This window comes from Rattus rattus, chromosome 5 (assembly GCF_011064425.1).
Source record: "Rattus rattus isolate New Zealand chromosome 5, Rrattus_CSIRO_v1, whole genome shotgun sequence".
NCBI classification, from domain to species: domain Eukaryota; kingdom Metazoa; phylum Chordata; class Mammalia; order Rodentia; family Muridae; genus Rattus; species Rattus rattus.
Window position 1 is genome coordinate 68534208 of NC_046158.1, and position 16373 is coordinate 68550580.

Below are 16373 nucleotides of genomic sequence, written 5' to 3' on the forward strand. Positions count from 1 at the left end.
ATAGAATTTACTTATAATTTCCTGGGTGGCTATCAAACCAATGGATTCCTAAGGACCTCACATAGAACCAAAGCAAGGCTGACAAGGCCAGAGCAGAACTTTCGAGGTCTAATTCTCTCTCTATATAAAAGCCTGTAGAAGCTCAGAGGGTTCAATGCTCAGCTGAAGCAGTCAGGACGGCCTCCTTTACACAGAGCTCTGTGTGTCTTGTCTTTAGAACTCTCTGGGTCAGAAGCACTTACAGTGCCTGGCTGGACTCTGCAGACTGCAGCCCAAGGAGCATTTCCTGATGCTGTGTTGATGAGAAGCACGGCTGACATCCCAGTCACCTTGTCAACTCTTACACTACTTTAGCTTCTCACTGAAAACCAGCCCCTTCTGTCAAGTTTCTGTTCCATCTAAGAGGCTTCTGAAGTCACCCAGAATGGACGGCAAGAAACAGCAGCCTAAGCGAGCCTTACTTTGCGTGCATGGTCATCGGGGATTTTGGCTTTCAGATCCATGCGGACCTCTAATTCTTTGACTAAGTAGGACAGAGTGTGGCTTTTTCTGAAGTCAGTTACGGAACAGTCAGGGGTTTGGGCCTCCTCTTCTGAAGAATAATCATCACTGGTCAGTTCGTGGATCCTGGCACAAGAAAAAGGAACAAGATTCATATTTTCCAAGTTTAGGTGAGTTCAAGACAAAGACTTAACCTTTCAAGTCCAAGGCTGGTGCTCGCAAAGAACCGCCAGAAGACAGTCATGCAGAATCAGGTGCTTTGCCAAGTCCGTCTGCACTTGCCTGAGTCCTTTGTTCTCCGGAGGCAGGAAGTATGTTGGCAGTTCTCCACCGCGGGGAACTCTGGGATAGCTGTCTGTACAATCTGCTCTTTTAGGCCAAAGAATATGCTGTTTGTCCTGTGAAAGAAACAAATCTTCTCTAGATTACTTTAGATTCAACACTTCATCGTTTTAAATGAACTGTTAAAAGAATGTAGACATACTATGGTATATTTAGGTATGCTAGGGGTTGGAGTGATGGCTCAGAGATAAAGAGCATTGATTGTTTTTTCTAAGGGACCCAGGTTCCATTCCCAGTACCCGCATGGCAGGTTACAGCTGTTTCTAACTCTAGTTTCACAGGATTCAGTGCCATCTTCTGGCCTCCTATATACTCAGGTTATGCGGATATATACATGCAGGAAAACATTCATATACATAAAAATATGATAAACAAATCTAAAAATATTTTTAAAAACTTTAGGAATTTGTAGTGGTCTGAGTAAGAATGGCCCCACGGGCTCATATATTTGAATGCTCAGTCACCAGGGAGTGGTTCTATTGGAAAAGATTAGAAGGATTAGGACTTAAGGCTTTGTGGAAGAAGTTTGTCACTAGGGGTGGGCTTTGAGGTTTCAAAAGTCCATGGGAAACCTACTGTCTTTCGCTCTCCCTGAGGATCAGGATGTAACACTCAAATGCTATTCCAGCACCATGCTCCTTCTCATGACAATGGACCTACCATCTGAAAATGTAAGCAAAACCTCCCCCAGATGCTTCCTTTCATAAGAGTTTCCTTGGTCATGGTTTCTCTTCACAGCAGAACACCAACTAAGGCAGCATACAAGAATGACTGAATAGAAAAGCAATATTTTCAGGTAAGTAGACTTTGCCTGACCTTACAGTATTCTCTCTACCAACTCTTAGTATAACTGATTCCTTTTAATTCACTGCACACTAGCGAGGTGCAGGGCAGGCCTATGTTAGCTGGGCCAATGAAACACATGGACAGACTGGTGGCATAACTGGGAAGAAAAGCAAGTCTCAGTTCATAGGAACAAAAGGGCTGCTGTCCCAGTTACCTAGATGGGTCTCATCGAGTTTTCAGATGAAACCAATAATGTGCTTGTCACCATAAGAAAGGAAGGAAATAAGTCACTGGTACTGTCTCTGGCCACTTGGGTCATGTGAGCCTCAAGTTTACCCTGTCTTTGGACTTTGTATAATAAGGGTACATCCTTTGCTTGGAGGCACAATTTGTTATCTGTACCTGAAAGGACATGTAAATGCCTAAGATCGAAAAATCAAAGAAACAAAATCCCAACCATAATTCTTTGGCTAAATGCCAAAAGTTAATAATCTGTTTAGTCAGGCAACTCCACTGCTCAAGCAGTCCTCTTGCTTCAGCTTCCCAGCATCTTCTTTAGCAATCTGTAAAATGCTCATCTTTCTTCAGATAATAACTCTATTAAAGGCCCACTAATACCTTGAGGCTACCACACTTCGAGGAATTTGTATAATAATTAACTCTAAAGGCTGAATTAACAATTAGAATAAATATCCAATTAAATTCTGAAATTTTAGTGGTAAATAAAAAGTACACATTTTTGTCCTCGTGGCCTAGCATACAACCTAGCTACCATGCAACCTCGTCAGGGTAGCCTAGCAAAGCATTTACCACTGCATTCACTGTATGCATATTCTATTACCATAAAGCTTCAGTAGGGCGTGACGCTCACCTAATGCATCCTCATATCAGCCTGCATTCAGTACTGAGTAAGCGAGGAAGACACCGGCTAGTAATTACACCCAGCATGCAGAACTGGAATCAGGGCTTTCATCTGCCCTGGTTGATTGTGAGGAACCCAGAAGAGCTTACTGACCCACAATTCCCTAATAGGATGCCTTCCATTTGCAGCAATTTTACTCAGTGTGTGCTGCACTAGACTCAGTACTGTGGGGCCACACTAACTGGTTCAGTGCCGGGCCACTGCTGCGTTAGACCGCGTGTGCTGGAGAAAATGCCAGCACCAGTCTCTACACACTCACCCTATATGCATCAGAGTCACGGCCCCAGACCCAGAGAACAGAATGCGCTACAGGAGAAGACCTGACAGATTCGCTGACGTCACTCTGATTTGTAGGGACATCGAAGTTCACGGACATCATACTGGAGGTCGATGAATCATCACCAAACTAGAAAATGCAAAGTTTAACCCAATTGTGACTCGAAACGGAGTTATGAGGGGCATCTCACTTTAACCAAACCTAACACTCATCAATAGTCATCAGAAACTCAGAAAGAAGGGCAGAAGCAACAGGATAATTTACTTCTAGAACTGTGTCCCCACAGCTGTTTCCTGTGGCCATGCAGTATAGTTAACAGCTTCCACTCAGTTTTGCCGTGGACTGCTTTCCCGTCCTCTTACTTCCTGTTCATGGCTTTCCTGGTTTAGATTCACTGATTAACTAATTACATGATTTATTCTTCCCCCTGCCAAAACCGAATTGGTTACTATTCTGTAAAATTAGTGCTGTGGTTAGAACTAAGGAAGATGAAGAAAACATTCCTAGGGGCTGGAGAGACAGCTCGGAATTTAAGAGCATTTTCTGCTCTTGAAGAGGACCTGGGCAGGGTCCCAGCACCCACATGGTAGCTCATAACCCTCCAGTTGTGGGGATCTCCCACCCTCTTTGTCTCTGCAGGTACCAGACACACATACGCTGCACACCATGTAATGCGGCAAACACTCATATATGTGAAAAAAAAACGATAAACAGTTTTAAAGTATTTTTAAGGGTCTTGTTTGGCTGTCATTTAGAGATTATAGACTATTGCCAATTGCAAATATAACCTTTAGAGCTAAAGAGAGGAAATAAGAAAAATAAAGGATCTCTCTCTCTCTCTCTCTCTCTCTCTCTCTCTCTCTCTCTCACACACACACACACACACACAGACACACACACACACACACACACACACACACACACACACACACGACAGCCTTCCTTCAAACCAAGATAAAATTTGGTACACTTATAAGTTACCGTAGTTCTACTGGTTATATAGAGAATGAGAAAAGGACCATGGAGGGATGGGAAAGGAAGAGCATGGAGAAAAGGTGTGAGAATGCTGCCTTTGTAGCTCTCGGTCTTACAAAAAGAAAGACATTCTCCTGTTACACAGACTTGAGATAACTGGTCCAGGGCAGTCCCTAAACCACCAGGACATCCAAAAGTCATACTGGATTTCAGTCATATTTCTAAGCATTCCTCTTTCTTCCTCAGAAGGCTTGGGCTTATGACAGGGAGCTACATTCTCTGTGGTGTGAGTTGTCTTGAAAGCCAATCATGGGTAAGTGCTAGCAACTGGTCCATGGAAATCAGGGGGGCATCTGTGCCAGTCACACTGCTGCTGCCCCTCCTGAGAGGCCTGTTTGTCTTTGTTCCTCACTATTACTATTAATGTTGTCTGGGGTTTTTCAAATTAAAGGGCTGAAATTTCAAGCTGGAGAGATGGCTCAGAGATTAAGGGCACTGGTTCTGAGTTGAATTCTCAGCAACCACATTGTGGCTCACAACCTACAATGGGATCAGATGCCCTCTTCTGGCATGCAGGCGAACATGCAGATAGAATACTCATATAAAATAAATCTTTAGAAGTGTGCTCAAGTTTGCTTATGGCTTGTTTCCTTAGAGATGCCTTCTTGACGCTATTTTAACAATCTGACTCTCAGCGGTTCTCTAGGACAGTGCACAGGAAAGACACCATAAGTGCTGGTTTTGCATTTGATATCCTTTTTATGATTGTTGACATGGTTGTGCACGCTTCCCGTATCATTAATTCAGGAACACTTTTGTACCACTCAGTATGATTGTATTTACATATTCTTACCTACAAAACAGACAGCCTAGAGTGGCTGCATGTGCATGGGTGAGTGCACAGCTATGTGTGTTCTGTATATGTGCAGACTGAGTCACGTAAGAGAACGGGCATGCCTAGCAATGGTACTTAGTAAGTATTTTTCCCCTTAGTGTAACATAATTTTGTTCATATTTATGGAGGGGCAATATAATGGGACTTTAGGAAAGAGATGGTTCTCTCTTCCGCCTTTTAAGTAAGTCAAACTCATACCTTAGCATAGCAGTTCTCAATCTGAGGGTCATAACCCCTTAGGGGCTACATATTAGACATTTACATTATGATACGTAACAGTAGCAAAACTGCAGTTATAAAGTAGCAAAAAAAAGTAACTTTATGGTTGGGAGGGTCTGTATTAGGAATATGATATAATGATATAATAATATGAGGAACTGTATTAAAGGGTCATAGCAGTAGGAAAGTTGAGAACCACTACTTTAGAAAGATAAATTAAAATTGAATTAATTAGTAGTAACAGTTCAATAGCAAAAGGGAAAAGAATCAAATGTACATGCATGTAGACACGGTACTTTGGGAAATGAAATATTATCTGTGCAACTGATAACTGACAACACCACCTGCCATCATACACATGACGGTAAAAATCTTAAAAGCTTTTAATGGTAGTCACACATGTTAGCAACTGAATTTACAAGAAGTCAAAGGAATAAAACATGATATTATTTGCACACAAGTTACAGTAAGAACCAGAAGGAACCAAGAAAAGGACCTGAACATAGTCCACATTTTCAAAGATGTCTCCTCGATGGTAGCGTACAGGTTGGTCCCACTGGCAGTGCAAACTATGCTGCTGGTTGACCAGCCGGCATATCTGATGATTTCCTGGGGCAAGAAGAAGTTAAACAAATGATTAGCAAAGTCATGCAGCGACAGCATGCTTTTTCTTAGTGTACGTCACTTGGTTTTAATCTTGTGCCTCTTTCTTAGAGATAAGAAGTATTCAAGCTATGTACACAGAGATACACTCATTCTTAGTTAATTAAGTGAAATCATGAAAGAAGTCCCAGTTTGGCACCAGGGAGATGGCTAAGAAGTTAAGAGCACACACTGCTCTTTCAGAGGACCTGGGTTTGGTTCTCACCACTCACATCAGGTGGCTCCCAACCACTGTAAACAGCTCCAGGTGGATCTGACGCCCCTGGCCAATAGGTCACTTGCATTTGTGTGCTGCAATCCTCACCCTGCACAGAATTATAACCACATCTCTAAAGTCCCAGCTTCTCTCCTCATGAAGCAAGGAGAGAGTAAATCCACTAACTGATCATTCCAGCAGGTAGGGTCTGTCGGCCTTGATTACATGGTTTGTAGAGACTCTGACCATCTACCTCTGCAGAGAGAATTTGCTCTCTTTAGTTCCCAATTTTGTTCCACATGGCTTTTTGAGAGCTTCTGATTCATTTAGTACAGATTGATCACTAAAGAATCCTACAATATGAATATATTCTCTATTCTCAAAATGGCAAAGATAAATCCTTAGAGGGACTTTAAATGGACAAATGTCACAGCGAAGGGGCAATGCTCAAGAGTTCTTCCAGATGAACACACTCATCACATTAAGGCACTCTAGGACTTCATTCTCTATGGCTGGGTTGTCAGATCTGTTTCCTTGGACTTTTTATCATAATCAAAATAATCACATACAATTAAATCATGTATTTCTTGCCAACCTAAGTTCTTCTAGATTAGTGGTTCTATATTTTTGGGAAATGGACTTCAAGAAATGTTAATAAAAGCTATGCACTGGTGCTGGAGAGATGGCTCAGTGGTTAAGAGCACTGAATGCTCTTCCAGAGGTCCTGAGTTCAATTCCCAGCAACCACATGGTGGCTCACAACCAGCTGTAATGGGCTCTGATGCCCTCTTCTGGTGTGTCTGAAGACAGCTGCAATGTACTGATATAAATAAAATAAATAGATAAATCTTTTTTTAAAAAAAAGCTATGCATTATCTTCTCTGAAAAACCAACCAACCAACAACATATAAACAATTCTATGTACAGCTATGGGGATGATTTCAGAGCTCCCTTGCACCTTATCTACGGACTAAACTAAGATTTCCTACCTGAGTAGAAGAGTTACTAATTCTAGTGTAAAGTCTTATTTCTAAAATAGTTTTTAGGACAGCAAGAGGGGAAAAGACATTCCCTTTGGCAGAGTCTGCATGTTTCGTTTCTAGCATTCCTCTGTCTGCTTAGATAGCAGTTCTCAACCTGTGACTCATGACACCATTGGGGCTTGAATGACCCTTTCACAGGGGTTATGTATCAGATACCCTAAACATCAGATATGTGTCACAATTCATAACAGTAGCAAAATTACAGTTATGAAGTAGCAAGGAAAATAACTGTATGGTTCGGGGTCACCAAAGCAGGAGGAGCTGTACTAAAGGGTCACAGTACAGTGTTAGGAGGTTGAGAACCACTGGTTAAGAGGAAGGCCTCGTAGCCTGCTGTGCAGTGTGTGCTATGAAGACAGAAGCTCAGGTCCAACCTCACACATCCTGCGGCAGAATCTGAATTGTACCAAGATCTCTAGGAGAAAGAAATGCATATCAATGCTGGAGAAATACAAGAAACCTGAGAATTTGCAGATTGGTTTTTATGTCAAAATGGGAATAAAAGTTGCAGTTCCCGGGCCTCCTGGTTCACCAACTGTGATTATTCTTGGTTTTGAGATCTAAGAAAGTTCTGAGGCTGGAGAAAGGGCTCAGTGGTTAACAGCATGTGCTGTTCTTGCAGAGGGCAACCGAGATGTGGTTCCTAGCATCTACACTAAGTAGCTCACAACTGCCTGTAACTCTGGCTCTAGGAGATCCCAAGCCCATTCTAGCGCCTGCATGCACCTGCAGGCATACAGTAAACAGGCACACATGTACACATAACTAAAATTAAAACAAAGAAGCGAAAATAAAAGAAAATCAGGTTGGGATGTGGCTCAGTAGGTAAAGGTGCTTGCTGCCCAGTGCCCCAAGCTCAATACCCAGATCCCACACGGTGGGAGGAGAAAACTGACTCTGCTGGCTATCCTCTGATCTCTACGCATGCACTGCAGCACGCTCACATGTGCACACACACGTCATCGATACAACTTCATACTGCTGTAAGGCTACACAGGTCTGGCAGTCAGGCCTGTGGGAGGGACCCCCGGCCTGCGCGCAGTCAGGCACCACTCACCCAGCTGTGCCTCTTTGGCCATCTGTGTCTCGTGGATGATGTTGCGCAAGATCTGCTCCTCCTGAATCAGTTTGTGCTTCTCTAGGATCTCCTGCTGCCGCAGGTAGTGGTCATGCTGCTTCTGGTACTCCTTCAACTCATTCAGTGTTCTCTGAAGGGACCTTAACATTTTCAATGTCAGAAAAGCCAGACCTTGAAAAGTTGTGATTTTAAAAACTTGCTTATATACATTAACTTTATGATTATTAGCAATAACTCTTATTAATAAAAACTCTACAAGTTCAAGAATAACAGTGCTAAATAAAAGCTATTCTTCAGAGGAAAGGCCCTTGGTCCTGTGAAGGCTAAATGCCCCAGGGTAGGGGAATGCCAGGGTGGGGAGGCAGGAGGGAGTGGGTGGGTGGGTGAGCACCTTGATGGAGGCAGGGGGTGGGGGGATGGGATAGGGAGTTTCTGGAGGGGAAACCGGGAAAGGGGATAACATTTGAAATGTAAATAAAGAAAATATCCAAGAAAAGGAAAGGAAAAAAAAGCTATTTTGTAAATTAATACTTGAGAAACATCAAAATTTAAATTATTACTTGAGAAAAAACATGAATGCAAAGGCATTTTCTTAAATACATTGTCTCAAAAATCAAGTGATGTGCTGGTATTTTCGGGTTTCAAAAGAATGGAATCACCTGCCCTATCTTCCCAGACTGAGCACACAGCTGAGAGCAAGGCAGAGCAGAGGGCAGCTGCAGTGAGCCTGCAGGGGATAGGAAAGGGGGGTCCCAACTTAGCAGGGTTATCTGAACCTTTTCTCCACAGAAAACAGCACTGCCACCCACCCAGCTGCCTAGTGAAGACACTACATCCTCAGATGTTTACATGCCTTTATGGTAACTAGACAGTGGGCCCAGACCACGGATGCATGCATTGAGCCTCCATACTGGACCCTGTAAATATGCACACTTTTATGTCTTTATAAATCGCTTAAAATAAATTTAGGGTTGAGGATATGTCAGAGAACTTGTCTAGAATGTACAAGTCCTGGGATTTGATCCCTTACACAAATACATAATTACTAAAATACATAAACAATAAAAACTGTATTTGTGCTGCTAGTTTTATGTCAACTTGACACAAGCTAAAGTTATCTGAGAGGAACTATAATTGAGAAAACTCCTCTATGAGTTTGGGCTTGAGGCCTGCCTGAGGAGCATGGTCTGGATAAACAAATGATGTAGTACTATGCTCATCCCATAGAGGTCAGTGCTGCCCATGGAGTGATGGTCCTAGGTTCTCTAAGAAAGCAGGCCTAGGAAGCCACATGGTAGCACTCCTCCGTGGCCTCTGGATCATTTCCCACTCTGACTTCCCTTAACGTTAGACAATAAGCTCTAAAATGCAACAAAGGCTTTCCTGCCCAGTTGCTTTTGGTCATGGTGCTTACCACAGCTATGTACATCCATCCCACTGCCATGCAAAATTCCTTTTCTCCTTTTTTACTTTCATTCTCCCTAGAGATAGAAAAGGACTCCTGGTCTCATTTTAGTTCCTTAAAACAGAGAAACATTGTTCTTCACCATCTGATTTCCATGAGCTAGCTGGCCGATTACGTTTAAAGCCAAACCTTTGTTATACACTGTGTTCTAACATGGAGAATTTTACCTATAAAGACTGAGGGAGTGGGCTGGAGCACTAAGAGAACACTGCAGGACGCTCAGCCACCGCACACTTTGATCCAGTGGAGCAGAAGCCTGTTACTGGAAAGCAAGCTACCATTTCTTCTGCCTCACTATGTGACGCCTTAACAATCAAATACACACTTCTAATGAGTTCTGAAATCCTCTTTCATAAACAAAATGGACCCAAAAAATGAAGGCTAATTTTGAAAAATAAAACTTTTCTCTTTTGAACTGTATCAAGTTTCTTAGCTGGCCTTATTACCTATGGAAACAAATATGTTTTGATAGGAATCTTGATAAGATCAAGTACAAAAGAGTCCCGCTGCTATCCAACCTAATACACACCCAATGCTGGCCAAATGCAATGTCAGATCCAAAGGCGCGAAGAAAGATCAAGTACTGTATGTACAAGTAACTTTACTGACACAACGTACTCTGTTAAAATAAGGTTGTAATCAGAAGAATTCCTGTATATCTAGAACCTCCCCAAGAGCTCTAAGTGTCATGGTCGTAACAGAAGATCAAGAAGTTGGGGGTGGTGCCCCATACCTGTAATCCTAGCACTTGGGAGGTTAAGGCAGGAGGATTGCTGAGAGCTCATTGTTACACAGTGTCTCTATAGTAAATTCTAGGTTAGACTGCGCATGGTGATTTGAACAAGAATACTTGGTCTAAAGTCATGGAACTGTTTGAGAAGGATTAGGAAGTGTAGCCTTGTTGGAAGAGGTGTCTCATTGGGGTTTTAAAAGCCCACACTAGGCTCAGCCTCTCTGACTACTACTTGTGGATCAGATATAAGCTCTCAGCTACTGCTCCAGTACAATGTACATGCTTGTCTGTCTGTTGTCAACTTCCTTGACATGATCTTTATCAACTAACCCTCTAAAACTGTAAGCAAGCCCTAACCTCTTTATTTTATAAGTCATTGTGGCTATGGTGTCTCTTCCCAGCAATAGAAAAGTAACTAAGACACTGGGTTATAGAATAAAACTGTGTTTCAAAACAAATGAACAAACATGTAAAGATCTAATTTGAGAGCTTTTAATTATGAATGTTCGGTAGTTCCTGGCACTGATGATGCTGGAGAGTCAGTTGCTCTGTCACAGAACTGTGCTAAGCCATTTGGATTTTGAGAACAGGGATGGATGTGCGGTATGAAGAAGGTTTCCTCTTTAATTGTTTTGACCACGTTAAGGTGATGCCTCTTGACATGGGTCTAAGCCAAGGGTCTGTGGTACTGGTGCTTCAGTGAGATTTTTGCTTCCAGTTACCTATGCTGAGCCTCTAGCTTCTGCTCCAGTTTTTGTTGACACAGGACAGCATGCTTCCTCTTTATAGCTTGCTCAAACCCAGGTTTGGCTTGCAAAGCATGGTCGTAACAGAGCACCGAATGGTTATACTCCCCGAGCATCTGGGGAGACAAAACACACATACACATGCATACACACAGGGGAAGAAACGTTAGCCATGGCTGGTTGTATCTCTCCAAAGTTCTCACGATTTATAAAGTCATAGCTACCTCATTCTGCAGTGAAAACTGTTTTGATTAATCCCCACAACACCAAGGAATATTATAGCCAGAAAGGCCTACTATCTTTAGGGGTTTATTCTGCAGTTTAGAATTTCAGTTTATCTACTTATTTTGTTCAAAAGCTAAGAGCATTATGATGTTATTGAGCTGTTTTTTCCCCCTTCCCACAAATTACTTTATTCCCAATGTTCAGACAAAGTGGAGAGAAAATGGTCTACTGAGAAAAAAAAAAAAAAAGAAACAAACAAAGCTCAGCGCCCGCTAACAACTGTTCTATGTCAACAGACAGTGAAGCTGTGCTTACTGCATATATATTTCCCAGTGTGTAATAGCTGGTGAAGAAGGTACTGTCATCCAGAGCTGCATGGACCACGACAGCAGCATCCGCGGAGAAATGCGCTCTGTGTAGAACATTGGCCAAATTGACCAGGGCAATGTCTTTATTGTGCCTAGAAGAGAGGAACCGCAGCTAGAGGTCAGAGCGCACGTGTCATGAGTCTGTGTACCTAGTCCTCATGTTTCTCGGCGCATTTTTAAATTACTGATGATCTTTCCTCAACCTCACAGCTACAAGTGTTGCCACAAAAATGAGATCTAGCAGAAATTTTATGATTTAAAAATTCATTTACGATTTAGATTTGCTTTAAGAGAAGTTGATTTTAGGGCTGGGGAGATGGCTCAGAGAGTGGACCTACAGCACTCACATACATAGGAGGATTCCAGGAGCTTGCTGATCAATTGGTTAATCTAGCAAAAATGTCAACTTCAGGTTCAGTGAGAGACTCTGTCTTAACAGTAAGTTATTTGACGTAGCCCTCTGGCCTCTGCACACACAATGTATGGGTACAGGCACTCATGAGTATACCTGTGCACATACACCACACCCACCTACACACATACAAGGAAAGGTAGGCTCAACTCGTGTTAATTTCCCCAGTGTATGTCCTGGCACTAACGTCTCATGTGAGTGACAGCCTATCTACCTCACATATTTTTTTCCTTATTAATATTAGAATACACAGCTTTCAGTTTTGAACTCACTGACACCTGTGATCTTTCTTCTGTGATGAGACCAAGGTCTTTGATTAAGAGTGAAGAAGTGTGTTAACACTGCTTCATGTAGCTCCCTATGTGTTACTCGTTAACAGTGCCCGTGGTGTGGCTTATCAGGAGGCCGAAGGAGAGAGAGCTCACCTGGAAGAGAAGTGAAGAGCTCGCATGGCACACTCCACTACCTGATACGGCTCGTTCTTTATTCTCCAGTAAAATGAAGCTAGGTTATACAGTACCCAGGAGGAAGAATTCTAGAGAGGAATGAAATACAGTCAAATACAGTCAAAGACAGATTGTTTTTCTTTTAAACTGAAGATGTTCAAGATGGGCACAGTTAAGACACTAGTGCTTCTGAAACTCAAGATGAAGGAAGCAAGATGAGCTACAGTGATAAGAACATGGAGGATACAGCCAAAAACCTCTGCACTGCTCCAGAGATCCGTGTAGAGCCATGGCGGAGACGGAGGCAGGAGGATTACTTTGAGGCTAGTCTGTGCTACACAGTGAGTTAGTTCCAGGTCAGACTGGCCCTCACAGTGAGAACCTGTCTCTCAGAAGCAAACATGCATGCAAATAAACACGCAACGAGCACATACAAAGCCCTGTCATGATCAGAGGATGAACACGCCAGCCAAATGTTCTGATTCTTCACGTTCTGTGACTACAAACACACCTTTGGAAAGACATGATGGAGAGGGTAACCTGACTATAAAAATAATTCAAGAATGCAGTGGAAAACAAAACTCTTTTCTTATATTCAAAAATTCATCTCTTGATATAGTTATGTGTGTGAATAAACTATGCGTAAGTGCTGTAATAACCTACTCTATCTAATATAGTTATACGGCTAGAGACCATATACCGTATGTAATAACCTACTCTATCTAATATAGTTATACTGCTAGAGACCATATACCGTATGTAATAACCTACTCTATCTAATATAGTTATACTGCTAGAGACCATATACCGTATGTAATAACCTACTCTATCTAATATAGTTATACTGCTAGAGACGATATACCGTATGTAATAACCTACTCTATCTAATATAGTTATATGGCTAGAGACGATATACCGTATGTAATAACCTACTCTATCTAATATAGTTATACTGCTAGAAACCATATCCGTATAAATATACTCTTAGAGACAGAACTGTAGTTTCTTCTTGAGACAAGGCCTCATGTAGCCCCAGCTGGCTTCAATCTTGTGATGACCGTAAATGTCTGATGCTCCTGCCTCTGTCTCTAGAATATGGACTGACAAGCATGCACTAGTCGCCACAATGGGTTTATGGAATGCTGCAGCTGGAAGCCAGGGCCCCAAAGGGCTAGACGAGCACTACAGCAACTCAGCAGCACCCCAGTCTATGGGCCTTAGGATCACGGAAGGAAGGAGCAGCACGTACCCACTGAAGTCCCACACTGGCCTGAATGACACGACTCTGCTCTTGGCTCATGCTATGTAATTCCCTACTTCCTTTTAGGTTTTTCCTTCCTTTAGTTTCTGGAGCTAGAGTCTCTCTGTGCTGCCTATACTGGTCTTGAGCTGGTGGGTTTAGGAAAGTCTCCCAATTCAGCCTCACGGGTAGCTGAGAATATAGGCACACACTACCAGGTAGAAGTTCTTGTAAGAAAATTACAGATGAATATAGTGGTTAAGTGTTTGGAGAAAAGTTGTTCTAACTGATAGAATCTAGGTTTACCCCCATTACTTCTACTAGTTTTTTTTTTTTTTAATTAGTTTAAATAAACCTTTTTAGTATCTCTTTCTGGTAAAGGAAATGACTTCCCATGCCTCCTTCCTGTTGAGAGCTATACTTTGTACCACTGTAATCATAACTCCGCGCCTTCCTTTATGGAGACAAGCAAAACAAGCATCCTGAGAGGACCACATGCCTGGGCAGGCAGGGCCTCCTAGCTCAGTGAGTTGCTGGGTGACTCACCTTCTGTAGGCCTTCGTGAATGAGGTGACCTATGTCGTCGATACTCCTTCCTAAGCGTTTCGACAAATATGTGAAGATTGGATCTTCTTTAGGTAAGAGAGGGGCAGAGAGATTAACTCTCTCTTGTACACCCTAAAGAAGGCAATTTAAAAATCAGTTAAAAAAAAAAAAGTAGAGGATATAAGTCATAAGAAACTCAGTATCCCATAGCATTTATTTGAAAGTATTTTTAAGATATAAAAAGAGTAGGTAAAATTATAAGGTGTCTTGCAGAAAGGAAAATACTTTTATAAGCATGAGACCAAATAAAAGAAAAAAGTATCCCCGTGCCCCTCCCCCCAAAGTTCGCACTTACCCGTAAATGCTGAAAAGCATGTATACTATATGGAAGCTCTAGGATTTTAGTACAATCAGGTTGCTCTGGGTCTGGAGGGACAGGAGATTCTGTGTCTATGAAATCCTCAGGCCTAAAATCAAGAAGCAGCGGGTGAATAAAGGAGGTAAAATGGCACTCTGAGAAACATCTAACTCTCTCACACTCTCCCTGCGTCTCAACCATAGAAGCAACATTACGTAGGCAATACTTACAGCTTTCCACAGAGCTGACATAAAAAGCAAATATTTAAGGAATTTTAATAAAATGGACAAACGAAGAATCAGAAAATAATAGTGGCTAAGATGGTGGTCTTTCAAAGACTGCTACATAACTGCTAAATTCTTTCTAGAAATGTCACTCAGAGCCCTCCCACACTCTGAGCAGTACCGATCTTTAGGACTTTTTGTAGAATGGTGGATAGGACTGTTTTAGTGTGTACTCATATGATAAATTCTGAGAAATATTTCCACATGCTTACTGAGCATTTGTCTTTTAGTTTTTACTGTAAATAGCTCAGTTTTCACCATGGTATAAAAAGAATCTCCAAATTTCAATAAACTCATCAGTGACGAAACATTATTCAGGAACTTCTTCCTTACTGACGCAGGACACTTTTACCTTTGGGAAGAGAACTGCTTTACCTGACGTTCTTGCTCTCTAGACTTATATATGTGCCGTCATAAAGGTCCAGGTCTCCCAAAGGCACTTTGGCCTTGATGCAGTCGGGGTCTTCTTTATTGTGCCTCTGTTCCAGTCCTGTGTCTCTGTCCTCATTCTCCTCTATGTGAATTTTTTGAGCAACTAATTGTTTCTGTTAAGAAAATCAAACCCCAGCGGGGACCAGTGAGATGGCTCGGCAGGGAAAGGCACATGCTGCCAGGCCTGAGGACCTGTATCAGTCCTAGAACGCACAGCAGGACTTCAGACGAGCTGCTTTTTAACTGTCATGCACTTATGCATGTGCCTGTGCTCACATACACATGCACACACACATGCCTGCACACACAAATATAAGTTAAAGAAAAAAATGGATTAAAAAATATTTCAGCTAGATGGCAGCTAGATGGCCAAAGGAGGATGTAAATGGCACTGCCCTGTCCCAGGAAGACAGGGATTCTGGAGTGCTCTTAGTTACACCCCTTCTGCACACTTCATGTGGTATCCATGTGATGGATGCATCTGTCCTGTTATTCTCTTAAAATATTATTTTGATTATATATTGATCCAAAACCCTCTCAATTTTCTATATAAAGTTTTATGCTGATATACTACTCTAAACCTTGCTAAACTTAACACTGATAATGCCTGTATCAGCCATTATAGTATACATTTCCACGTGAATGCATTTATAAATATATCAATTATTTTTTAATCAATGCTTAAGTGCTTCTCTAAACTTTTTTCTTTACTATAAAAACAAAGCAAAACCTTAGGGGCTAGAGAGATGGCTCAGTAGTTAAGAACATTTGCTGTTCTCCCAGAGCACCTAAGTTCAGTTCCTAGCATTCACATCAGATGACTCACAACAGCCTGTAATTCCAACTATAAGCGATCTGATGTCCTCCTCTGGTCCCCATGGACACTGACACTCACACGCACATTCCTGGCACACATACACAAATTTGTTTTAATGAACAGCTAACTGGGCAAAAACTTGTATCTGGGTAGGTCAAAGGTCCTAGAGGAAAACTCAGTACCAGAATTCAGCTTACAATGTACCGTAAACACGCCTCAGCACAGCCACGGCTCAGCATAGATCGACCTTCATCAGAGAAGCTTCTTTCTGCTAATGGATACTGAGTGACAGTCACCACAGTCAGGATGCAGAGAACAAGAGACTGTGGAGTGAGTGCTCAGCTCTACTGGAGACATCAAAACCACACTGCAAGGCTCTCACCTCAGAAGAGGAGCTACAAAGA

General features: G+C 42.1%; 1 protein-coding gene across 4 annotated transcripts in view; it reads right to left on the reverse strand.

Moving 5' to 3' along the window:
- Positions 1-16373, reverse strand: part of Ttc17 (tetratricopeptide repeat domain 17) — a 105119-nt gene that overhangs the window by 65524 nt on the left and 23222 nt on the right. For all 4 annotated transcript variants that reach the window (XM_032903772.1, XM_032903771.1, XM_032903774.1 and 1 more), the window contains exons 3-13: positions 15096-15265; positions 14434-14545; positions 14079-14210; positions 12272-12381; positions 11382-11526; positions 10818-10957; positions 7877-8037; positions 5414-5526; positions 2811-2957; positions 784-899; positions 462-627 (exon numbers count right to left, since the gene is read on the reverse strand). In XM_032903772.1, coding sequence (XP_032759663.1) covers positions 462-627; positions 784-899; positions 2811-2957; positions 5414-5526; positions 7877-8037; positions 10818-10957; positions 11382-11526; positions 12272-12381; positions 14079-14210; positions 14434-14545; positions 15096-15265 — 1512 coding nt within the window. The remainder of the gene's footprint in view (positions 1-461; positions 628-783; positions 900-2810; positions 2958-5413; positions 5527-7876; positions 8038-10817; positions 10958-11381; positions 11527-12271; positions 12382-14078; positions 14211-14433; positions 14546-15095; positions 15266-16373) is intronic.